The 25,976-nt window shown below is 36.4% G+C and overlaps 1 protein-coding gene across 1 annotated transcript in view; it reads left to right on the top strand.

The window, feature by feature from the left end:
- The window catches only part of PTPRD (protein tyrosine phosphatase receptor type D), a 367,736-nt gene that overhangs the window by 246,709 nt on the left and 95,051 nt on the right, over positions 1-25,976 (top strand). Inside the window, exons 12-19 of the mRNA XM_067316504.1 lie at positions 853-1,046; positions 3,023-3,049; positions 5,230-5,347; positions 10,057-10,644; positions 11,075-11,172; positions 12,064-12,323; positions 18,227-18,317; positions 24,491-24,700. Of these exons, the coding sequence (XP_067172605.1) occupies positions 853-1,046; positions 3,023-3,049; positions 5,230-5,347; positions 10,057-10,644; positions 11,075-11,172; positions 12,064-12,323; positions 18,227-18,317; positions 24,491-24,700 (1,586 nt within the window). The remainder of the gene's footprint in view (positions 1-852; positions 1,047-3,022; positions 3,050-5,229; positions 5,348-10,056; positions 10,645-11,074; positions 11,173-12,063; positions 12,324-18,226; positions 18,318-24,490; positions 24,701-25,976) is intronic.

Genomic DNA, 25,976 nt, shown 5'->3' with positions numbered 1-25,976 from the left:
CCTCATTTTTCCCAAATCACTGTTATTACCACCATTTGAATATTTTAATCAAAGGCTTGTCCTTTGTACATCGTTTTTATATTTGGTATTTTTACTTTTTAACAGAAAATATCTTTTTGTGAATGAAGTGAATCTACTGCCCCTTTGAGCCCATACACATCCTTCTTTCTCCTACTGCTACATAAAAATAATTCTCGGGGGAAAATCTTTCTGCATTTTTCTTGATTTAACAGTTATTATTTTTAAACACTTAAGTCTATGAACTTTTCTCCAGGTTTTTTTTAACTTCTTTCTTGTTCTGTGTTCTGGTTTGTTTTTGATTTTGGGTTTTTTTTATTGAGTTTTGTTTTTAATCTTGGAAAACTGATGTTTCACACATTTTCTTTGCTTCCGTGCATGAAAGTGACAGAAGATCGCCCTATTGTCAGCCTCCTTTTTATACTACTGAAAAAAGCCCAAACAAAGAAATAGCAAACAAAAACAAAGGAAACTTTTTTGGAAATATTTTGTGTTTTTTTATTATTATTATTATTATTATTTCAGTGATTAAAATATCTCTTTGTACTTTAATGCTTTGAATCTCAAAGCATCTTCCTTGGCTTTTGTACATTTTTACATGTTTTTCTATTTCTCTAATACTCTTTTTTCTTCCATTTTTTGCATCAGTCATGTTTTTTGATCTTTCACTGAAAGGTAGAGCAGATTGGTTGAGCATTTTCATTTGTTGAACAATTTGTATTCTTCAAAGAAAACTTAGTAAGTCTGCCCTTTAAAAAAAAGAGCAAAAGAAAAGACTCTGCATGGGTGGGACAGGTGCCTGTAATTCTGTTTTATCCAATGATGTTGTTCCAGTTCCTAGTGGTCCTCCTCGCAAAGTCGAGGTGGAGGCTGTCAACTCTACTGCTGTTAAAGTGTCATGGCGCTCACCTGTACCCAATAAGCAGCATGGTCAGATCCGAGGATACCAGGTCCACTATGTGAGGATGGAAAATGGAGAGCCCAAGGGTCAACCCATGCTGAAGGACATCATGCTGGCTGATGCACAGGTAATAGGATCCTTTTGTGTTCTTTCATAGGTCATGCTGGAAACACTTCATTTATGAGAGCTAAATAGAATTGTCTTTTTCTTTCCGTACTTCAGCCTACCAGATATAAAATTTTATATTTACTTTAATAAGTTTTTTTTCAGAGTAATTATGCTTTGTGGTTCTTTGGCCAAATCTAGGCAACTTTTCCTGTATAGGTGCACATCAGGAAAATACCAACTAAATGCAAGGCTGTGTTGTTCTGCTGACTCCCCTAAACCTAAAGATTTCACCCTATACCTGTTCTCTGAAATGGAAAGCATCAGGAGCATCTGAGCCAGGTCACAACCAATACAGTAAAATGTACATCACCTGATCCAACCACTTGATATTCTTTGTTTTGGTGGAGAACCTAGAGTCAGATTAGAGGCCTGTATTACCCCATTATTACAGTATTTATGTCATTAGTGTGTATCCATCTCACCATACATTTCACAGGAAATGAATTTATTAGTGCAACTTCAGAAGTCACTGACATATTTATACTTTCCACTTTTCAAATCCATATTTGTGTAATAAAATGAGAAGATTTGTATAAATAGGTTTAGGGTTACTTCTAATGCAAAATTTCTGATCTGTTTTATAAATAATGAGACATGATGGAAGCACAGGCCTGATTACATCAAGTTTAAAAAGCTTCTTAAAATAGGGTCTTTCTGTTTGGGATATACTAGTGCTCTTTCAAACTGGTGATGTTCTGAGTTCCTGGTGCTGGAGGAGCGAACCTGTGTTGAAACTATTATCATGTACAAACCTGTCACAGCTAGTTCTCAACTTATATGGGAATGACTGGAAATCATTACAAATTATCATCCTAGCATGAAGTAAATAGTTAAATTTTAACATCTTAAGTACTTTATGTGAGTATACAACTATTCTTTGCCTTTTTTTCACCTAGTCTTAGTTCTAACTTTCATCTGTGCAGATACCTTTTTTAAGAACAAATGCAAGCCTATTCTCAAACGTTATTACAGTTTCTGGACAGCCTCGTTATTTTATTTTTTATTTTTTTACCTGTCTGTCTGTCTGTCTGTCTATCTACCTACTTTAGAAAACTGTGTTTAAGGTGTTCTTACACCTTCAACAGCTGAGAGAAAGCAGGAAAAAAGGGAGGCAGAGCAGGGAAGAGAAAGGGCATGAAAAAGAAAAGTAGATGCTTCTGTGCTTTGGTTGTCTCCTTCCTTGCTTAGATTTTCACTTTCAGCCTGTATGGTAGTAATATAAAAACCATTTTAAATCCCAGATGGTCAGAAAAGGGGGGACTAGATGCGATTTTGGAGCCCAAATGCAACACAGGCAAAATCTGCCATTTTGACTTCAAATTGCCTGTTTGCCTTTGGTTCATTTTGGAAGAGTTGCCTCTGTTCTCCTCCCACTACTCCTTCTTGCCTCATTTACTTCCATGGCCCATGTGCTTGGGGCTTGGGTGCAGTGTGGAGACCATGATGGAGAAAGACCTTAATTAGTGTGGTTAAGATTAACAAATATATACATGCCATTCTGCCATTAATTTAAATAAGGCATTGGATTAATTTGAGGAAACTAAGGTTGAAATGGAAATGCATATGGCCTAGTAACATGATTAAATAAACCAGGTAGCCCTTAATTCTGTCTCAGTGGCTTTTACTAATGCAGTCTATCATAAAATATTACTACATGGTACAAGAAGATTTATTGCCTGGGAATATGTACTACTCTCATCTTCCAAGGAAAGAGAAGTTGCTGCTTTTATGTTTTGGTGGGGAGCAGAAATGGATTTGAAAATGCCTGGCCTGTTTTCATTAATGAGATTTTTCAAATTCTACATGAGTTTTCCAAATGTCTTTCATATTTATTTATCTATTTTGCTACTAAGAAGAAATGGTTGCCTCAACAAGGCTACAAATCTCTCCTTATTTCTTTTGTTTTTCTTTCCAACATTCTTTACTCTCAATCAGTGGGAATATGATGATACTACTGAACATGTGAGTAATAATTGACTGGCCAGCCAAAAAGTGGGGGGGGGGGGTGTTTTTTTTTTTGCTTGTTTGCTTGTAACCACCTTTCTTTTTTTTTGAATTTTTTTTTGTCTTTTGCACAGATGCATGTACTAACATTATAAATGTTTTTTTCCTTTATGGCACTTTTTCCCCCTCCCCAGGAGGGGCGTGTGGGAGGGTGTTGCTTGTTTTGTAGTGTGGTTTAGCATGATGCTGAAATGTACAGAACTGGTTTGTGTTTTCTTCTGTCTTGGTGGCTGTTACTAACTTTGCCTCACAAAGCAAAGAAGTTCCTTTTTAAAAGATGGTGCTAGAAAAATAAAAAGAAGGTAGTTTAAAATTGCCTAGCAATATCCACAGGTTTTTCTATAATTATTGTAAGGCTAGCTGCTTTTTGTATAGCTGAAAGCCGAAGTCAATTGAACTTTTCTTTTTTTGGTAATTTGATAAATCTATTTTGTATGTTCACCAGCGGGATCAGGAAAGCCAAATGCCCTGCAGTGTTTATGCCTAAATAATATGTGTTTGCCAGATCCAAATCATGTTTCTAAAAGACAGCACTACATACCATCATATCTTTGTTACGCTATAAAGTACTATTTTTTTTTTTTTTTTAGATGAAGCTAATATGCTAGTCACTATTTCAAAGGACAGTATAATTTATTTTGCCTTTTTATTATTTTATTCTGTTAACTTCAGGTACATTTTCCTTCTGAGAGATCAAAAGTTTGTCTTACTGATTTTGGCCTTTAGGCTCAATTCAGTTCTGAAACAGATTTTCAGGAGGTGGTTGTTTTGTTTTTGTTTTATATATATATATAAAAGTTTTTATTTTATTGGAGGCATTTTGCCTACTCCTGATCATTACCTTGTAATTTCGGTATTGCTAATAAAAGACTGAAAATACAATGCCAAATTCTAATCTCATCTTTACTGAGCTTATACCCACTGTCTTGAAAAATCCACTTACTCTGGATAGTCTGACCCATAATTTTTATATTAACTTTTATGGCTGTTTCATTTGAAGTGTGTGTGATTGCACATTTTCTATTTATTCTTGACACATAAATATACCATTTCTCCGGCAGCACTGAAATTTAGTGTAAATATATTCTGCCATATGAAAATGAAAAGGTGTGGTTACAGACTGGAAGCTGTGATGAATGGGAAAATTTGGGCCAGTCAGTTACTTCCCAATACCATCCTTTTATATTCCTTCATGAAACAAATATATTAGGGCAATGCTTATGTGCCAAGTCGAGGTATCAAGAATTAACTTTTTCTGGCTTGCCATAAAGGATGACATAAATTTTATTCATTTCAGGTGGCTGGCCCTTCAGCATCACGTGCGTGTGTGTGTGTGTGTGTGTGTGTGAAAAGATTCGCCCTGTTTTAGCACTTACTATTTGGTCCTGCTCCCATTGTCTTGTTCTAGCTGAAAAATTACTTGTGTAGATGCTATGGTTTGCTTGAGGGTCCTTCAGATTTATTCCCTGACCAGGTTGCTAATGCGGTTTGGGTTAGTTCTTTGAACCCTTAAAAGTGAGTTGTTTCTAAAATACTTTGAAATCTTTAGATGAATATTCCTACCAGTAATATAGAAACCATTTAAAACACTAGATGGTCAGGAAGGAGAGACTAGATATCATACAGGTTGCAATGAAAGTGTTATGAAAATAAAGAGGCTTTCTTGTTTGGCTGAACCATAATATCTTATGAGGTGTGGATACGGCTGCAACACTCTCTTATTCCTAGGGATTTCATACCTAAGTCAGTGATGTCCAGTGAATGAGTAAATCTGAGCTTCTCTTTTTTGCATATACATTCATTTCACAATATCAATAAGATTCCCTAGGCAATGTATTTCAGAAGGGTTTATTCATTGTTCACATCACTAAGCCTTTGGCCTTGTGCCTTAAACTACCTGAGGCATGCTATTTAGAAATGTGCTGTCTTTTATTGCTTAAGTAAGTGAAACGTTGTGCATTATGAAATACTTCACGCAGAAGAGTTTGTTGGTGCTCTCAAATGCTTGCTATCACTACCTGTAGCACAAAAGTATGTGCACCGTATGCAATATACAGGGGTTGACTGAAAAATTTTATACTCTCTTAGAAAATAATACATTTTTAATACGGCGTTCTTTTTTTTTAATTTCATCTTAGGAAATGATAATTTCTGGACTTCAGCCTGAAACTACATACTCCCTCACTGTGACAGCCTATACAACGAAAGGTGATGGAGCCCGCAGCAAGCCCAAACTTGTTTCTACTACTGGTGCAGGTAATATTTGCATACCCCTTCATCTTCAAATGAATCCTTAGACTTGTCGTGCTAGCTTTGTGCTCCTGCTATTTGGAAGTCTTCTGTACCACAGAAAGTGTCTGTAGGACACAGAGTTTGGTGTCATTTGGCCCTTCATTTAAACACACAAAAACAAAACCTGTTTCTTCATTTGTCCCTTCTTCAGTTCAAGAAGTGGCCAAAAAGTGCTATATAACTGAATACTTTCTAGTAGCTCTTCCACTCTGCTCAGTGTCATCTTAGAGAGGAAAAATTCAAAATTCAGAGCTAAGAAACATATAAAAAAAAAAAACTTGTGAAGGGCTTTCCTGATCTGCATGAGAGAAGCAGTGTCAGGTAGAACCTGGAAAGAACTTATCTATATGTCGTTGCAACTTACCTCAGAGGAGATGTGATGATTAAACAGGAGATTAGAAAACAAGAAATGAAAGTCCAGCCTGTGAATCCAAGAACACGGAGGCAATTTGAGACATCAACTGGAGCAAAATACCACATGGCAACTGTGTTCAGTCTGCATTTGATCACGTGAGAAAAAGATTGTGTACTAGCTGGGAGTATCTGATTGCATGACCAATTCAGCTGATTCATTTGCCATTTGGTGGGATGAACTGAGTTGCTTTTATGTGAGGAACAGGGTATTTTAAGTTGGAATGGCTTGCTGTGGCACAGCTTAAACAAATGATGCCTCCATAGCCTTAGTTCCTCTGCAACTGTTCATTTCCTTGGTTTTATAACGTAGCCGTTAAGAACATACCATTGCAATCACATGGAAACCTTGGTAGCACCACTACAAGCTGTCATAATAGTAATTTATTGTTTATGTAAATGCAGAAAGTCCAAAAGACATATGTATTTTTAATTATACACTTTGATGCATTTTTCAAAGCAAACTCTGAATGTAAAGCACATCTAGTAATTTCAGAAACACTTACGTCCAATGTCCTCAGCTTCCTTGGGAAAGCTTCGATTTGGTGACTAGATTTATTATGTTGCATTTCAGATTTTATAGTACCTTCTAATCGTTATTCTTAACAGATGTTGAAAGTTTCCTTCCAACCTATCTTCATTCCCACAGTCTTATGGTTCAGAAAAAATGTAATAAATATTTCTTGCTTGTATTTGAGCTAGATTTAGGAAAAGCAACCCTTGATCCATCAATATTTTTAAAATTCAGTTCCCAATGTAAATAAACAAAGTTGTATTAATCATGATTTGATTAGTTTCTAAACATCATTATAGGCTATGCAAACCTGCTCTCAAAACTTATGTGCATCTAGTCTTTACTCACCATTTATGGTTCACTGTTCCAGAATCACTGGTGCTTCGCTGGTGCTTCTCCTTTAGAAAATCTGACTATCCCATCCCTTGTAAAACCCCAAGTAGCTGAAGAGCAATTGAGAAGCAGAGGCTTGCCTATAAATATAATGTGTTACATTTTCCTTGCTGTTTACTTCATTTTGTGGCCAAATAACGCGTCCCTGTTCTCTAGAAAAACAGCAAAGTTATCACTTTGCTCCTTTGTACACGCTACTGTGTATGAAGATCTCTCTGTCTTGCAGTTACAGCGAGCTGTGGTCAAGCTCTTTTTGTAAGGAAAATTCCAATACAGGTGTTTGATAAAGGAGTCAATAAAGACAGTATCAAGACTTTCCAGCTCATTGGCTTTCCATAAGAATAGAGTGGACAGATGACAGAATGGTACATTAATACTCCTCCCAAACAAAGCACTGTGGGCTTGTAGGTCTCAGCCAGCTTTTCTCTGATTTGAAATTGAAAGGAGGAAGGGTCTATTCTAAAAAGAAGCTATTTAAATACTAAAATAAAACAAAGGAGGAATCTGACTTTCTAATCTAAATTTTGAGGTTTAAATCAGGTGAAGTTGTGTTTGAATGAGTGTGATTATATTCATATCAGATACGAAGGAGAATAAAGATCTTTCTTCTGTTTACTGATGAAGCTTACTATTCATAAGTAATGACTTAAAAGCAGTTAAATAAGCAGTTAATAAGCAGTTAAATAAATGATAAATTTCTGTGTCTCAGTAGCTGAAGAATTTTACAGCACAACAGCTTGTCCATTGTTTGAAATTTATTCTCTGTGCTGGACAGCACTCTTGAAATCAAGACATCAAGCTAAGCTTCATCCATGTTCAGCTATAGCTCTTAAATAAAAGGATCAATGCTGTAAAAATGTTTCTACCTGATTTTTTTGTGGCTAAGAGGAGAAAATTTACATCAAAACAGCTGGTATACTGTACAGCAGCTGATGGAAACAAATTACTTGGGGTAATTTGGAAAAGGCAGTTTTCATAAGCTTCTACTAACAATGTCGTGCTGTTACAACTGGTTGATGTAATGACTCCTACAAAGAAACGTTTGAGGGAAATCTCTCTAGATAGTTATGGGGATGGACTTTACTAGATCAGAGAATATATTTTTCATAAGCATATTCATTTCATTTGGTTCTTGGCAAACTTGGACACTACTTTCAGAAGAAATTTCTAGATATAGCTGTTCCATGATGCTACTATGTATATGACTTCACAGAATCATGCCCTTTGTCTTAAAAGGCTAATAGTCACAAGTGATGATACCAAAAGAAAACGTTACCTAAAAGCCATCCAGTAATATAAAAGAGAGAAATAGTCTTTCCCTATCAACAATTGCTATCTTGACAAAAAGGAAATTTGTGCACATCAAAATCACGTAGACTCCATGTGAAAAAAGTGAACATTGTTGTTTACTTTTGGACAACATAAGTACTTTTTTATCACTTTCTTTTTTAATTGGATGAGCAAGCTTTATTAGTTCCTGCTCTGATCAAGAGCAAGTAGTAATTTCTTAGTTTATTTGTAGGTACCATCAAGGTTAAAAAATAGTTCGAACTGTGAGGTCTGCCACAAGAATAAAAGCAATTTATCATATTATTTAATTTAGTGACACCTTCCAGCAGTCTCTCCTCTAAAAACCTGAAGGAGTTATTATTCTATTTCTGTGGACTCTTCTCTTTCATATGCTCCATTGGCTTTAGTAATAGTTATAATACAAAGAAAAATATGGCCTGCAAAAGGCCTTCACAGCTCTTTTTCTTTTTCTTTTTTTTTTTCTTTTTTCTGTTCCATAAAGACTCATCTTTTGGGAAAAGTCAGAACTAGTCAGAGAAATATTCTTTACGCTACAGGAGATGAAGGAAAAACCTTCTTGGGAACAAAATTCTTGGGAACATATTTGCACCAAAATGGGACATTTAAAATGAAGAGTATATAGAAAAATTATGTGAAAAACTAAACTAAAATTTGTATGAAATTAGAAGCAATGTCTGGACTTGTGAAGACATAATGAGGAAAGAACTTATTAATTGTAGAATTTTCTTCAAGCCATGGCATTCCTTCCTCCATATTCCTAATTCATTTTCGAACGGTAGTCAGAAGTTCAGACGAGAATCTGATTTGTTGGGTGCCTGAGAAATAAGTATAAGTAAAGTAATAAAACTCACTGAAGTGTCTAAATATAGGAACCTGAACTCACCGTGCAGTAATTACATTTCATGTGGGAAGGTTTTGAATGTGCATGGAGCTAATTAGTCTTCATGGAATACTGTTACCATGGCACTACTGCTCCTAAAACTATGCTAGTTTCTTGACCTGTCAGGCATTGGTACACAGTGAAGACCAAATTTCTAAGTACTATTATGGATATGCTTCATTATCAAATAATTCATTGCAATAGAAACACACGAATGAAAGAAATTGATACTGAGACCCCAAAATGTACACCATGCAAGGTGTATGATGGGACTTCACTCTAGATTAGGTTAATTTAATCCTCTGACTGAATGTCCCCACTACACTTACAGTTTAAACCTTAAACATCAATTGTTGGTTTGAACCCTTAGGTCCCAAATAACAATTTGAGTTTATCTGGTGTGCGGGTACAGCAGAGCTTCTATTTTAGGCTCCCCTAGAAGAAACTCAGTTCACATGTATCAGCAACCATTCTGGAAACTAAACCAATATGTGATAAGCAGGGATAATCAAAAGTTTGATTTAAGACTGTATTGCTGCTCCAAGCTGAAACTGCCCATGATGCTGGAGGTGATACATGTGCTTAGAGGGGAATGATAATATTCCATGGTATATAATTTCATCATTGGTGAGGAAAAGGTTGGCCTGACTATCCTTCTACCATATTTTAATTTTCAATGACAAGACTTACACTAGACAAATTTAGAAACTTGTAATTTCTCCATTATTTTTATAATTATTATTTTTTCCATTTACAGGATGGCAGAAATGTGCCTTGGATTAAGTTAATGAATACTTATGACAATACTCTTTTTTTGCAAGCAAGGATTTGTAAGTGAGACAGATCCATTCATAAAATGTCTGTTTTAATTTTGACTCCTTGACCTGTGCTCATAAGTCCTGTGCCTCTGAATGTTCTCTGTATTTAGGAATTATGGTAAGGGAAGCATACAACAAACAATAGATGGCTTTGCTCTTCAAATCCTGAATGCTGTATAACTCAGTAGTGCAGGAAGTCAGACATTATTTCTTCCATAAGATAGTAATTTGTGGAACAGAGTGAGGGAAGAGAAAAATTCATCCATATTCCTGTTAAAAGAAGTTCAAGAATTATATGTACAATTCCATTTGTATTTATCATCTTATAAATAACATTGTGCTACAGTTCCAGGCAAACCTCGGCTTGTGATTAGCCACACACAGATGAACACGGCTCTTATTCAGTGGCATCCTCCTGTCGATACCTTTGGCCCGCTGCAGGGTTACCGCCTGAAGTTTGGTCGCAAGGACATGGATGCGTTTACAACCATGGAGTTCTCAGAGAAAGAAGATCACTTCACAGCCACAGACATTCACAAGGGAGCTTCTTATGTCTTCAGGCTTTCGGCTAGAAATAAAGTGGGCTTTGGGGAGGAGATGGTTAAAGAGATCTCTGTTCCTGAAGAGGTACCCAGTGGATTTCCCCAAAACCTCCACTCGGAAGGCTCCACTTCTACATCAGTTCAATTAACTTGGCAGATGCCAGTCTTGGCAGAGAGAAATGGCATTATCACCAAATATACCATCCTGTACAGAGATATCAATGTCGCTTACCAGCCAGTTGAGCTCCCCGTTGTTCCTGCTGATACCACTATGACACTTTCTGGCTTAAAACCAGATACCACATATGATGTAAAAGTACGTGCCCATACAAGCAAAGGGCCTGGTCCATATAGTCCAAGTGTCCAGTTCAGGACACTACCCGTGGATCAAGGTAGGATTTGTCTGCTTATGACGTTGACCTTTAAAGGAATGTCGGTCTTTGGATATCAGTATTTTTGAAGCTGTAAATAAAACTGACCGGCCCATTCATAAAAATAGGTTCAACAAAAACAAAAGGTAAAGTATGTAAATCTTAATATGTTTTGGATGCCTTAGAATTCAGTTGTCCCTTGCCAAGCAAGTTCTGGCTAACATCTTCACAATTTTTTCAGGTAAGGAAAATGTATATATGAGTTGTCACTAAATAAGAGGTTTGTTAGAATGTGATATTTAAATGATATGAACAAGCAGGTAGGAGAATTGAATTTGTCTTGCGTTTTTGGCCTAAATGGAAAGCTAATAATCCCAGATAGCAGTGGAAATATGTCAAGTTCTAAGCTCCAAGATGCTGTTTATATACATTGTTTCTTTTTTTCCAGCAGTGTTCGCAAAAAATTTTCATGTTAAAGCAGTAATGAAGACTTCGGTTTTGCTGTCTTGGGAAATTCCAGAAAATTACAATTCGGCCTTGCCTTTCAAAGTAAGTTGCTTTCCATTTTTACGACATCAAATATAGAACTAGATTTCATCTGGTTAAGTAGCTTTTTGAATATGTGGATTTTTTTGCTTCTGCTGTATTTAAAAATGCAAACTAATCAGCATTATTGACCCAAGCACTTAAATTCAGTCCATTGGCAAGATGAACTTCTTACCGTTGTGGCAGCATTTCAAACTGTCTGATATTAGTTATAACCCATGATGTGAACTTTTTGCTCACTTGCAGTTCATTGCTATTTTATTTCACACTAAATAGTGAAAGAAAAGAATATATATATTTTTTTTTCCCCTCATCTCTGTAGTGGCTGTAACTGATTACCATTTTCTTTTCACCTCCTCCCATTTGCAAAGACACACTTGTGGTTTATAACTCTTTTAAGCCATTAACTATAGTAGCCAGATAAAGAGACATAATGTAATTTGCAGTCTGGCCTATTGTTTCTTCTGCATCCTTCCCCATTGCTTTTGTCATCTCAGGAAAAGACCAGCAAAGAGCAGTATTTTATGAACTAAATGCTGCAGAAACCTTTCTGACTATGCAGTGTAAATGAAAAATTGAAGTTACCTTTAAGGACAAGTAAGTGGAACCCCACAAAAAGGCCTTGGGTGGGTTCAACCAAAGATACTGAATTTGAGTAAGTTGAACTGAATTTAAGTGGTGTTTACTCTACTTTAAATGAATGTGGTTGTTTTTTCCCTTAAAAACAAACAAAAAAATTGTTGCAGGAGTGAATTTAGTACTATTTTACAACCTAAAATACCTGATGTCTTTCATTTTAAATTCATAGCTAGGTTCATTCATGAATTCAGTGTTGCACTAACAGTTGCCTTCCCTCAGTAACTAAAGACACCTTGGATTTGTGTATTAAATTAGATCCTTTACGATGACGGGAAAATGGTGGTGGAGGTTGATGGACGTGCTACTCAAAAGCTGATCACTAACTTGAAGCCAGACACGTCGTATTCATTTGTGCTGACAAACAGAGGGAACAGTGCTGGAGGTCTTCAGCATAGAGTGACAGCGAAGACTGCACCAGATGTGCTGCGCACCAAGCCAGTCTTCATTGGAAAGACCAACTTAGATGGCATGATAACTGTGGAACTTCCAGAAGTACCTGCAAATGAGAATATAAAGTGAGTTAGAGTTCTGAAACTGGAGAATGACACTTCGTTGTTTTCATCTCCAGAAAAATGAATAATATTGTTGTTATTTTCCTAATCATACTTGGAGCTCTAGTGGTGGACCAGGGCTTTCTACTTCATGACAGTATAGAGAACTCTATATACTCTCCAGTAGTATTTGGACTAATAACGAGTATAAAATTGTCACTTACTTGTGTATGGGAGACTGAGCAAACCCTGAATGGACGTATGTGGAGAAGGAAGGTCCTTCTGTATAGCATAGTGGCTTCTCAGAGTAATATTACATTTTATCACTGGTTTCAAAAACTACAGAAAGATTAAGCAAGCTGGTTTTGAGCATTGTACCCTCTCAAGAAAAATGAAACACCCATCTAAAGATCCAGCTACAGCACCCTGAAGTACTCAGTCTCATTCACTCCAGATTTCTGTGGAGTTTTAGATAATCATTATTTCATTAATGTTATTTCAAACGAATGAATAAATTATTTTTTTATAGAAAGCAAAATCTAAGGTGCTGTCTGCTGACCCAAGTAAGAAAATTGGAGATTTTGCTGAAAACAATGTGAGCATTTACTAGAGGTTACTTATATTTTTGGTGAAAAGATGTTGTGGAGTTTTAAGCAGCAAAAATAAGACTAAGGAGCTGACAGCACAGGGCCAGCAAGGATTAGAAGGGATAGACAATAAGGACTTGCGAAGAAAACATGAAGCACGGCACAATCAATAAGTGTTATTGCTCTGCCTATAGTGATTCTTGTTGGTCTGTAAGGTTCCCATGTGTAATGTAAAGGAAATGGGGAGGAAAATGAGCAAGTCATTAAATATTGTTGGGGATTTAGCTTGCCTTCTCCCTGGTGGATTTTTACTGATGGCTTTGTAAAAAGCTGCTCCCCTTTTTCATTACTGCCTCAGGACTTTGAGGCAGGTGAGGTCAAGAAAGAAATGGCTTTGAGACATTAAAAGGATGAAAAAGTGAAAAATGTAGCCATTATCATTAGATTGAGTAAGAAGCAGTCAGTAACAAATGCAGCTAAGGAAGACTGAAGATGGAATGAGTCAAAAAAGATTTATGAGGCAAGACTTACAGAGAGAAAAAAGCTCAGGATAGTTGGTCAAACAATAGCAGAAAATGGCACTGGAAAAAGAGACAGTGCCCTTCCTTATATGTAGTGTGAAAAACTGAAAGGCATTAAGTGACAGCAGCAAAAACATATTAAACCTAGGGGGTCCAACTGCCAATTTTGCAACTAAGTACCTCCTCTTTTATACGTATTTCTTAAGATGATGTGGTCAGGCATGAGGTGGAAAAGAAGTGGTTGCCCGGGCCTTTGGAAATAAGCACACCAACACAACTACACACCAAACAGGAAGGGTTTGCTCCTTTAGACACATAATGCTTGCTAGAATCAGTGAAATTATAGCAACTATAGTCTTTGTAAGTGAGGAAAAATTTTGTGCAATAGTTATGTTTACATTTTTACAGTTGCTGTTCAAGTATTGCTACATTATATACTCATATTTGTCTCTATCTTACTACTAAATCCTATGTACTGAGAATATTTCGGTAATATTAGTTACACAGAAGGTGAAACAGTTAATGGCTCGCTCTAACAAATTATAGGTAAATACTGATGGGATTTAGGGTGATGTTATAAAAGCCTTTGTAATTTATTAAAGATTGTAGAAGTAATTTTCATTATTTGAGTGTCTGATGGTTATACAGAGTTGAAACTGCAGCAGAACCCTTCATATGCTAAGTAAAATGGATGTCTGTTGATGGTTTCATTTCAGTTGAGCAATTTCTGCATTTTCCTTACATATTTTGGTCTAATTCAAAGCAGTTTTAAGGGTAAAAGACATGGCATCTTTCTTTGAATCTCTTACATATTTTCAAAGTTGTAAGTAGAAACAGAACTTTATGCAAGAGTTTGTTCCTTATAATATTCAGTAATCCAGGCAATATCAAAAGAGACCCTCCCTTCCTCTCACTGTCCCCCACCCCTCAAAAAAAACTCAAAATGAGACAAGCAGACACATAATCAAACAAGTTTTTTAAAGGATGCTGCATTTTCTGGAGCTAGGAATGACAGAACATTGCTGTTCTTATCAATTTGTAGCACTGTAGATATAGGTGAACAGTTTCATTTTCCTACTTGCTTTTGTTGTGCTTACACTTTCAGCTTTAACACTGTTCTGTATGTGCATGCAGCAGTCTTAGTGGATGATCAGAGTTACAAGTGGAAGGCATGCCTGAAGAAAGTGAGAAAGGGATATTTACATGCCAAATATTCCTTGACTGATAAAAGTATATGAACACTTTGTTGGCTTTAAAAAGGGGCGGGGGAAAAAGAAGATAAATATGATAATGCAGTGCAGTTCACCCAGCAGATTTGTCTCAGACATACGAGAGACACATAAGAGCCAATTCTCAATTGACTTTTGTCTTAGTTCTTGGGAGTTTTAAAAAATGATGTGTAAGCTGTACTTACTGAATATATGAAAAAAATCAGCATTCACTAGGATTTGTTACTCATGTTAACATGTGTACTTCTGTTAACGTCATGTTAACATAATGTCTAACATAACGTGGTATGCCCAGATAAAGAAGGAAGCTGTCCAAAGGTTCTGTTTAAGCAAGTTAAATGAGTAAGTGTTTGCCTTTTGCAGAGAAAGGGTTATACCCCAAATCTCTTTGAAACAACAACAAAAAAAAATGAAAACAAGAAATTTTAAAATTATGCATTGACACCAGATTAGAGTACAATCCTCAGTTTGATAATTGAAGCTAGTCCATTTCACAAAGCAGAAGAAAGATTAATGTAGTAGAAGAAAGATTAATCTGTCTGACTACTTGCATGCATTGATTTTTGGAAGTGGAATTTTTTCTGTGATGCGACTAACTTGTAGCCAGTTTAAACACAGATAGGAAATGAAGAGGGATGAGAAACTAAACAGCATCTTCCTTGGAAATACTTTAGGGCATAGATATGCCTATATATACAATTACCCCAAATTCTGCTTTCTTTTACTGCATTTATAGTAGGGCTGACCTTTTGGACTACCTTCTCCTTCCTCTGATTTTGGCAACATTTAAAAATCAAGAGAAATCAAAGTTGCTATAGGTAAAGGGTAGGCAGCATCTATGAAAATCAGGGCAGGTATTTAGCTTCCTAACTTTTAGGTAACTAAGCGGTACAGTTTTATCCCTGAGCTTTTCTCTGATGGTTTCTCCAGTTGTGGTGTTGGGGTATGTGCAGGTAGAGATTTCAAGCATCAGATTTAAATTGGTGTAATTACTAGGACGTACTCTAATTTGCACAGAATGCTCAATAAGGACAGGCATATTACTTCTGAATCCCCACTTTTTTGCAGCTTCCCTCCCTGCCAAAGTTGGTATGAAATAGCTGTGTACTACATCTGGGACATGCTAGGACAGACCGAAGAACAGCACCTGTTTATTGACTGGAAACAGACACTTAATTTGAAAATGTCATCAACTATCCTTTCTTCAGGGGCTGATTATTTTTGATAGAATATGTTTCAGCCACCAAGTCCAGTAAATCCACTCCTAAACCGCTGAAGTATTTAGCTTGTCATCTTACAACTTCTGAGAAATTTTTAGTTTATTTCTGTTCAGCTTGATAAGTTATGCTTTCTGGAAGTGGTTACAGAGTTGTGAAGGAGGACAAGTCCTTAGTCCCTCTCTTGGGAGAAGGCAGGCGGGGTGTAGAATTGTCAGGGGTCTTCCCAGGGTGTAAAAGTCATGGTTTGCTGCCACTCAGAAAGTCATCAAGCCAAAAGCAAGGAACCTCCTGAGGAAAAAAACACAATCAGCAAAGGAGAATTACTTATAAGTTTTTCTATTTCTAGTCCATCTTACCTCATCACTCTTGGAGTTTTCTCTCTTAAAGAATTTTTAGTATTCTAATTCATAGTCTAATTAAAAATGTTTTTATTTTTAATGTAATAATCTTTTTGTTCTTCTTGGGGAGCTCACTAGAGGAGAAGGTTTATGCAGATGCTTGCAGCTGTGACTGAGAGGCCTGTCACATGTGTCTTTTATTTAAAAGGAAAAATTCTGTTTTAAGTTGAATTTTAATTCTCACATAGGTAAAAATATTATATATCTGAAAGACTAGCTGGTTGTTATGAAGCTGAGAAAGTATTTGGATACTTTACTTTTTTTTTTTAATAAAACCATCAAAAATCCTGTAACATTTAAGAAAAAAGATAAAGGACTTTATAAAATATATGCTTAGCTTTAAAATCTGTGTGCAACAAGCCTTGCTAGTTTTGAAGAAGAACATCCACATACAAAATGATTTATCACATTGTTACTGTAAAGAATGCACACTACAAATTTTCTTTAAATATTGGGAATACTAGATGTAGAAATCTCTGACACTTAGAATTGTTGAGTACCTACACATCCTGTTGCCAGTATCTTTTGTTGGAGCTTAGCATTTCCAAAAAGAAATTTCCTGAATTTCATAAAGCAAGAATTAACACATTTATACATTAGGAACAGCAGCAAAATCTAAAGATTTTGTTACGTTTATTTTATAGGAAGGAGCTTTAATTAAGAAGAGGCCATTAAAATGGACCAATGCCATATGCTGGTATGAGGAAAATATAGTTTTATAGGGTTGGTTTAGATGGAGCTAATTTTTGATCAATTGTAAGGCGAGTCCTTTTCTGTAGGCTGTTTTTCATTAATTACTTCAGGGTTTTTTTCAGCTGTGTTCCTTGGGTGGTTGCTTTGCACTGCAAAAGGTGGAACAGGCGGTATAAAATGGCAGGCTAGAAGATGTGAAAAAGGTCCATGAGAATTATCCTCTGTGGTGGAGAGCCAGAAACACCCTCACAATGAGCTCTGTTGTTACTAGCAACAAAAGAGGGCATCTTCTTCCCCTCTTCTCTGAGATGGAGGGTGCTTGACTTTTTGACAAGTGTGTTTATCGAGCAGATGTGTATAATACCATACTGGATGCCCTGCTGTTGTCATTCTGCTACTTCTTTCCTCACACTAATGTGAAATAATGGTTCTGCTTGACATATATGCAGGGTCTGTGAAGGAAATGAGGAAAATACTCATATCTTAAGCCGTAAGGATCCATATCTCTGTTATATGGAGAAGTATAATTTACTAGTCTCCATGGGAGGGAGTAGGAAGATATTTTCAGAAAACTGTATGGGAGAAAAACTGAGGATATATGTAATTTGCAGGTCCTAACTGTGCATACAGCAAGCCCTCATCTACTACTGTGAGCAGAATTCTTAAGTGGATAAAGAACTGGTTTGGCTGATGGGGATTGATACTGAAAAGCAGAGGATAGAGGTGGACAGTACAATATGTCATCTTTATTATCTGTTTATAATAGCAGAAGCATCAACAAACACATTATGTTAACCTACTATTCTGATTATACAAGAAAATGGTGGAAGATGGGGTGATAATTGAGCTTTAAAAATATCGTAATATGCTTCAGGTTTTGGGGTGTTTTTTCCAATCAGATGATGGCAGCGCATAAGTGCCCCATGACTTTTGTATTTCAAATGAGATAATAAAACTGCAGTCAACCATGCAGGCATTTTAGAACGTTGTAATTAAAGTTTCCTATACATATTTATATGTTTACATGAAAGCGCAGGTAATTAGTGCCATTTGTTTGTCAAACATTTTACACTGCGATACATTTATTTATTTTCAAAAGACTGTGAACCTTTGTGACTATATTTGGAAGACTGCAATGACATACTATGCAAAAAAGTTTGCCTTCAACATATCCTGTGTTCTATCTATTAAAAAAGTTCCTCTAAAGAGGCACATATTCCATCCATTTACCTATTCCCTTTCTTTTCACTTCATTCTTGTCCTACTATTTCCCTTACAGAGGTTATTACATTGTTATTGTGCCTTTGAAGAGGTCTCGCGGAAAGTTTATCAAGCCATGGGAAAGCCCAGATGAAATGGAACTAGATGAGGTACAGTACATTTTTGGTTTTCTTCTTCTCCTTTGTTAAAGAAACAATCTTACTAGTGGTATGTGATTAACCCACCAGTTTCAGAATTTTTGGTTGTCAGGATATTTTATATTTATATTTGAGCTGGCCTCTGGGGGACTGAAACAAAGTTCAAATTACTTAAATTAGAATACATTAAAGACATTAAGTTGCAATAAAGCACACAAAATGCCTGATCTTTGTTGGCATTAATATTTTATTCTTTGCCTATTGTAAAGTGCAATGCAAAAGTGCAGAAGGTGAAATGAGTTGTCAGCAAAAGCTTAATCACCAATGATATGAACTCTAATAAAGGTCTGGTTCATTAGTGGGGTGTTTGCTAAGCCTGAAACAAATGCTAAATTGCAATTTGCACTGCAATTTAACATTTGACCTTCCTCGTGGTATCTTTACCTGATTCTCACATACTATAATGCTGCTGATGAGAAAACTTTTACACTATTCTCTATTCCACTGACAGTTTGTATTCAGAAATAAATGAATGAAGTAGGAAAGACCAACCTTGCATCATTATTTTGGGGGCTGACCCACTGAAAAGTAACTCTGCAGAGAAGGACCTGGGAGTCCTGGTGGACACCAAGTTGACCATGAGGCAGCAATGGGCCCTTGTGGCCAAGAAGGCCAATGGTATCCTGGGGTGCATCAGGAAAAGTGTTGCCAGCAGGTCAAGGGAGGTGATCCTCCCCCTCTACTCAGCCCTGGTGAGGCCACATCTGGAGTGCTGGGTCCAGTTCTGGTTTCCCCGAAACAAGAGAGACGTGGAGCTACTGGAGTGAGTCCAGCGAACGGTCACTAAAATGATGAAGGGACTGGAGCATCTCTCCTATGAGGAAAGGCTGAGAGAGCTAGGACTCTTCAGCCTAGAGAAGAAAAGACTGAGGGGGGATCTTTCCAATGTGTATAAATATCTGAAGGGAGGGTGTAAAGAGGATGGGGCCAAAGTCTTCTCAGTAGTGCCCAGTGACAGGGCGAGAGGCAATGTGCACAAACTGAAACACAGGAAGGTCTGTTTGAACATGAGGAAAAACTGCTTTACTGTGAGGGTAACTGAGCACTGGAACAGGTTGTAGAATATCCTTTCTTGGAGGTATTCAACAGCCATCTGGGCAAGGTCCTGGGCAACCTGGTATAGGTGACCGTCTCCAGAGGTCCCTTCCAATCTCAACCATTCCATGATTCTGTGATTTGACACTATAAAGGACATTTCCCAAAGAGCAAAGTGTCTCCATTTCAGGGACCAACCCAATAATAATAAAAGTCAATTTATTATGTTATTAATATGATATTAATTCTAGGAAGTCTAGTGTCATTCACTCTGGTCTTGTGTTTTACTAAAGGACGATATAGCTCAGTCTAATTTGTCTTTCTTCTTTCAACCCGTAAATCTGCAATAATATTAAGATTTATCTTTGTAGCTCTTTGAGAGTCCTGTATGAAAGCCCCATACAGGAACAGGGCTTATATATTATTATAATAAATAATAATAATAAATTATTGTTATTATTATTAGGCTAGGATTATAGATCCCATTCAGATACCACGGTATTTTGTGCGTATGTCTCTATAATTCACGGCAAATAAACAGAGATCAAAGACAATGTCTTTACTCCTAATTTAATGATCTTTGTATTGGATCATATCTGTTTTTCTAATTTCTTTGGTCAATTCAGGGATCTCTTATAGAAATGCCACTGCTTCCTGTAAAAGGATCACTGGGAAGTGATAATTATCGTGCAAACAATCGCCTGCCTTTTTTCCCTTCTCCCATTTATCAAATGGATATTATGTTCAATGTTTGCACCAAAATGTGAGGAAAATGAAGATCTTCCCAAAACCAAGACTGCTATAGAAAGCTTTCAAAACAAAGCTCCTTCAGTAATCCTGCTTAATAAATGTGGCAGTCTGCAGTTTCTTTACTGATCAGAAAAGGCAAAAAGGAAAATCTACCACCCAAAGAGAATCCTTAATTAGATGTAAACACAGAACTGCACAAAGAAGAGCACAGTTTTGTTGCTGCTGGCCAATTGATTGAAGCCTGTATTTACTCTTGACCAGTTTCCTCTCTGTTGTCATCACGTTGATTCAAATGCAGTGACCACTTGCTTTGATCCATTAACTTCTTCACTTTAAAAGAGTTGGATTGTAAATGCCATGCACCAGCACATGATTGTAGTCCTAAGCAACATCAAATGAGGTTATACAGTAAAATTCTCCTGACAAGATCCATACAGTAATGGAAAACTGATTTACTATTACCAACCACTTTTAACCTCCAGAAACTACAGGCAAATTCAGCAGCATTAACAGATTAAAGGATAGGTGCCAGATGACATTGAACTTTTTTGCAATTAAATTTTATGGGTCTGTGCTGCTGATTCCCATAACAAAGGGTCATTTTAATCGTCCTGCAAGTTGTGGTGCATTAATCTGTATAATAGTTTGATAAAGAACATTTATTAATTCAGAAATATTTGGGTCAGGATGGGTTGTTTCCCACTTTTACTGATATAATTGAGGCCACATTGTAGAATTAATGGTGGAAGAAATAAGATATGCATTGACTGGAAAATGAAAATTATTTCTGATAAAGAACTAAGCCCTTGATATATCTTTTACAATTGCCACCAATGCATATAGTAACTACTGAGGAGGGGGAAAAAATTCAGAAGCAGGCAGTGACTGTACTTCATGCTCACTCATCCAGTTTCTCATACTTAAAAGACTGTTTTTCTTCCTGCCTTAGAAAATAAGAACTGCATATTGTTAGTAGGTGTACTCTTCCTGCCAAACACGTGCAAGCAGTTGAACAATAAACAAATTGGGGGAAAAAAATCAAAAACTAACCACACTACTGCCTAAACAAATAGTTTCTGATGGTGAATAAAAGAAACTTGTGCATATCTTCTTTTGGTACAGGTTCAGATGTCTGGTTAGTATCACATAGGGCTGGGCAATAGATTTTCCAAGGGAGTCTATTCCAAATGCTTTGCCTAGATAGCCTGAAGAAGAGTCTTTGCTGAAAACACAACTCTGGAGTGGTAAATCCATAAATGACTTGTCAAAAGGACTGTCTGGCCTTATTGTGGCTACTGATTCTTCCTGGTTCCTTGAATCTTTCTGTTCTGAAAGAAGCCAAGAGATGCAGAATCTTAAAAGAGCAGATAATGTACTTGATATTAGAGGTACAATCCTTTTTTATTAACTCAAAATTTCACATTATTTTCATTATGAGGTCTAATGACTTCAATCAAATATGTCATATGAGTAGCTGAAAAATAAAATATTATGATTTGCAGTAAGTATTAATAGAATACTTCTTTATAATCAATAGGATCTAAGTAAAAGCCTGACTGTAAAGTCTTAAAACTTAAAAATTTAAGTGAAGTCCTGGTATAAAGTACTGCTGCAGATATATGTGAAGGTAATGATATCTGGCAACAACCTCATCTACATGTGAAATATGAATGAAGCCAGAGGTTCACTTGAGGTCTGTTCAGTCATGTGTAGTCAATGTCACAAACCAAATTTCCATCTATACACAGAAAGATACGCCTAAGTTTATCTGGCCCTAGGGGACCAGCAACCACCTTTGAAAAAGTTGCCTGTTGTACACAGTTTGTTTGACTCAGGCTAGTTGACTTATTACACTGCCAGCCAAAAGGACAGCTTCTAAAAACTTCCCCCACTGTAGCAGAGGACTTCAGCATTTCCATCTGTTAATATATACATTTTTGTTACTAATTAAAGCTGACTGTCTGCTGCTCCACCACTCCACTAACAGGTGCCACGTTGTGAAAACAAACTCCCCAAACTCCCCTACCCTCAGCAAAGCTTTTAAGGGCTGTGGTAAGCTCAGTTAGACTTTGTTTTGCCACTGCCTCGTGTTGCATCATTAATAACTCTACCAGTGACATAGGAAGCTACTAACAGATATGAAAGCGGTTTTCCTTAAAGCAACTGAAAAAAAATCTTAATATAGAATTCTCTACTGTCCTCATTTTTATATCATGCCAATTTACTCTAGCTGCTCATTAAAATGTTTAAGAAAAGCAAAGGAGAAATATGGACTGCTGATTGTAATAGAGGTCTTTAATGATGAACGACAAATAACAATTTTGAGTCTCAAGTTTTGGAAAGTAGTTATTCGCTCGGGGGTGCTATTCCAGCCTACCAGCTTTTGTAGTGGAGCATGGAAGTTGATAGAGTCAAATGAGCATAAAACCTTTGGGGCAGAGAATGAGCAGCGGCACAGTGTTACAGCTGGAAAGCAACCGACTGCATGTATCTGTGATGAGACAGCTTCCAAGCACCCTCCACCGCTGGAGAAGTTTGAGTCCAAGTGGTGCAGCTTGGTTCAGTGTCTACCTTTAGCCCAAGTCTGAGATATGTGTTGTAATGAGAAGGAGTGTTAAAGTGGTCAGGGTTAAAAGCTTCTGTGTCAGTAGCACAGTGAATAGCAGATTGTCTGATGTGCTTGGGAATTGTTAACTGTGCCACTGGAAAATACGAGATCCCACATGAGGGAGGCAAGAAGATGTGCTAGCTAAGCTGCAGTGTAACACTGGAGGAGTGGCTGAAGCTTCCCTGAGTAAGTGTATTTGTTAAAATGAAAATATATAGTAGAAATTGAATTTTAATCTCTTTTTTTATTGATGTCTATCTGGCTCTGGAGACTTACCTCCTACTCATAAAAATAAGTGTGTGCTTATCCATTGTATTAGCACTGTTTGTGTACTGAAAAGCCCAGAAAAACTCTGTGACCTTGGAAAAATTTATTGTTGCAGTATGAGTCTATTTCTTTGGCTTTAAAACAGGACATTGAATAAGTTTCATAAGTGAAAAATGAGGGAATAGTGGAGCAGCCTTAAAGTCATCACTTATCACCCAGGAAAAGTTCAGGCTCCTTGTAAACAAATCAAATTAATATTTGTTGAATGCCAGTGTATCTAAAGTGATAAAAGGTATTGAATAAGCATTTGTCTGCTTTAATAAGTAATTTGTCAATGGATTATACCAGCAAAGCTTTATTTTCTTCGTTACTTAATATATGTTTTACAAGTTTGAGCTAGTATTTAATCTTGTTGCAAATGCTCTGATATAAATTTTAGCTTTGTTCATCAGTGGAAATATTTAATGAGATAAGGAAAACTTACATTTTGAGAGACAGGTTATGCAGTTTAAATCTGGAATATTTCTGTGGGTTATATATGGCATGGTAGCAGACAATATTTTCTAATCTGGCAGTAGAAAAAAAAAGTATTACGATTCATGGGGTCCTCTTGTTGATCTCCATCACTGAACGGTTGTATAGTGTTGAGCAGATCATGAAGCACCTGATTTTGATGTTTTTGAGCAAATAAAATGATAGTGAATTTCATGTTTGGGAGATGTGCTTACAAGTCATACCCATAAACTTTTCTGTGCTTACATTTACTTTTTGTGAAATAGGTTTAAAAGCAAAATTAGGTTTCTTTGAGTTTTTGAGGAATTTAATATTTACAAAGGGCTTGATAATCTTCTTCAGAACTGTTAGGGAAATACGAAAACATTGTTATTCTTAAAAAAAGTTGTCAATATACATTTGTTTATAATTTTCTCCTAAGTAGTTAATACTGAGTATTTTATATTTCAGAATTCTCAGAAAAAATATTTCACAAATTGGGGAGGGGGATCAGATTTTGCTATGTATTCACACATTTTAAATAATAATATCATTTCAGTTACTGAGTTTTGTTGTATTAAACTGTAGATAAGAAAGTACCTGGCATATGCACAGGGAGAGAGAAAATATTATGCAGTGGCTCACTTTATTTTACACAGAAAAGCCGTGTTACTTTATCGGACTTTATTTTGTATTTGCAAAGACAACAGTATCAGGCACCCAAAATTGATCTAATTGACCTATGCTTGTAGTCTGAGCAGTGCAACTGCAACCTAGTATCTTATCTTAACAAGAATGGCAAGAAATTGGAAGATTTTGCAAGAACTGATATAGTGATACTGACATGCCCCATGAAATTGTATTTTTGTAGTTGCTGGCCATGAATTAAATTTTCTTATTACATTGTCAATAAATTGCATTAATCTTTCTGTTTTTGCTTTCTCTCTCTCTTTCCTCTCCCCTCCTTCTAAAGCTGCTTAAGGAGATATCTAGGAAACGCAGAAGCATTCGTCTTGGGAGGGAAGTTGAATTAAAGCCATATATTGCAGCTCACTTTGAAGTTCTTCCTACGGAGTTCACATTGGGGGATAAAAAGCATTATGGTGGCTTCGAGAATAAGCAACTTCAGAGTGGTCAAGAATATGTCTTCTTTGTGTTGGCTGTAATGGAGCACTCAGAATCTGTAAGTTAATTATTGTTTTTTTAATCCCAAATTTACCTTCCATAATCATCAAAACATTTTTTCAGTGCTTATTCCACTTCCCAAAAGCCAGGTCCCTACGGCATATGTCAGAGCATCTCAAAAGTCAGTGATTCCTCACCTATTTCCAGTTAATTCCTTGGAGTTACCTTTTTTGTTTGCATCGTAATGTGTTACTTATGTGCGTAACAGAACGCTAAGGATCACCTTTTATTCGGTCTGTTCTGATCCTTTGCAAATTACAGTCTCTGCTCGTTGAGATCATTGTTTGAGATCATTGACACAGTTAGAGAGGCATGAACTTCACAGCAGCATCTTCCCCAATGTCTTTAACAAAAGAGTTCCTCTTTTGCATTTGGACTACCATTTAACAGCAGTGCTGGTTACCAAAAATTGTTGGAAAGATCTGTTGAATCAGAGACATGCACAGCTAGCTTCTTTAATTATAGTAATTTCCTCCCAGCTTTATCAATGAATTGTTAGAAAGTTAGAAAATAATTCAATAATATACGGAATTCCTGAGGTGAGCTAAATAATGAGCTGTCATTCCTCTTTATGTAATTCATTTTGTTCTTATGTCCCTTTATGCTTGAGTTAATCTAGCTGTGTGTGATATTGTAAAAAAATATATATAGTAATTAGACAGACAGAAATAGGACTGTTGAAGGAAGTTACAATACACACTAACATTTTAACATGGAATGTCTTACGTGGTACCTTTCTAATTGGTTCCTAAACCTGACAACTGAACTTGCTGGGATCAGCCACTTGAAACTATTGAGCCAATAATCTGAATTCTAGTCAAATGTTTCCAGTGTGTAAGGTCTGCACCCCTACAATTGCTTTTCTGATCTCAAAAGAGTTTGCTTACTTAAACTTATGAAGGAGTTCATTTTGGTGAATATACTTTTATATACATGACTTCATTTTACAATACAATAACTGCTTCCAGCAGGATCTAATATGGATCAGAAGTTTCCTTTTCACTTTTTGTCAATGGCTGCAAAGAGAAAGAATTCTGAAGATGCTGCATCACAAAGTTTCAAAACAGAGATACTAGACAGATTTTGGCTATAAAGTTAGAGGTCCAAATATCCATGTGAGAAATACCTGTACTAAGATTTATCTTTTCAATACAAAGTATTGTTTCTTATTTAATATTAAATATTAATTAAGGCATTGTTACTTCAGATAACTTAGGGATTATTACTTTTTTAGAGAGAAATAAGGATGGAAAAGCAGGAATAAATAGGGTTGG

The sequence above is a fragment of the Apteryx mantelli genome, chromosome Z, assembly GCF_036417845.1.
Source record: "Apteryx mantelli isolate bAptMan1 chromosome Z, bAptMan1.hap1, whole genome shotgun sequence".
Lineage (NCBI taxonomy): Eukaryota > Metazoa > Chordata > Aves > Apterygiformes > Apterygidae > Apteryx > Apteryx mantelli.
This window is presented reverse-complemented; position numbering and strand designations above follow the sequence as displayed.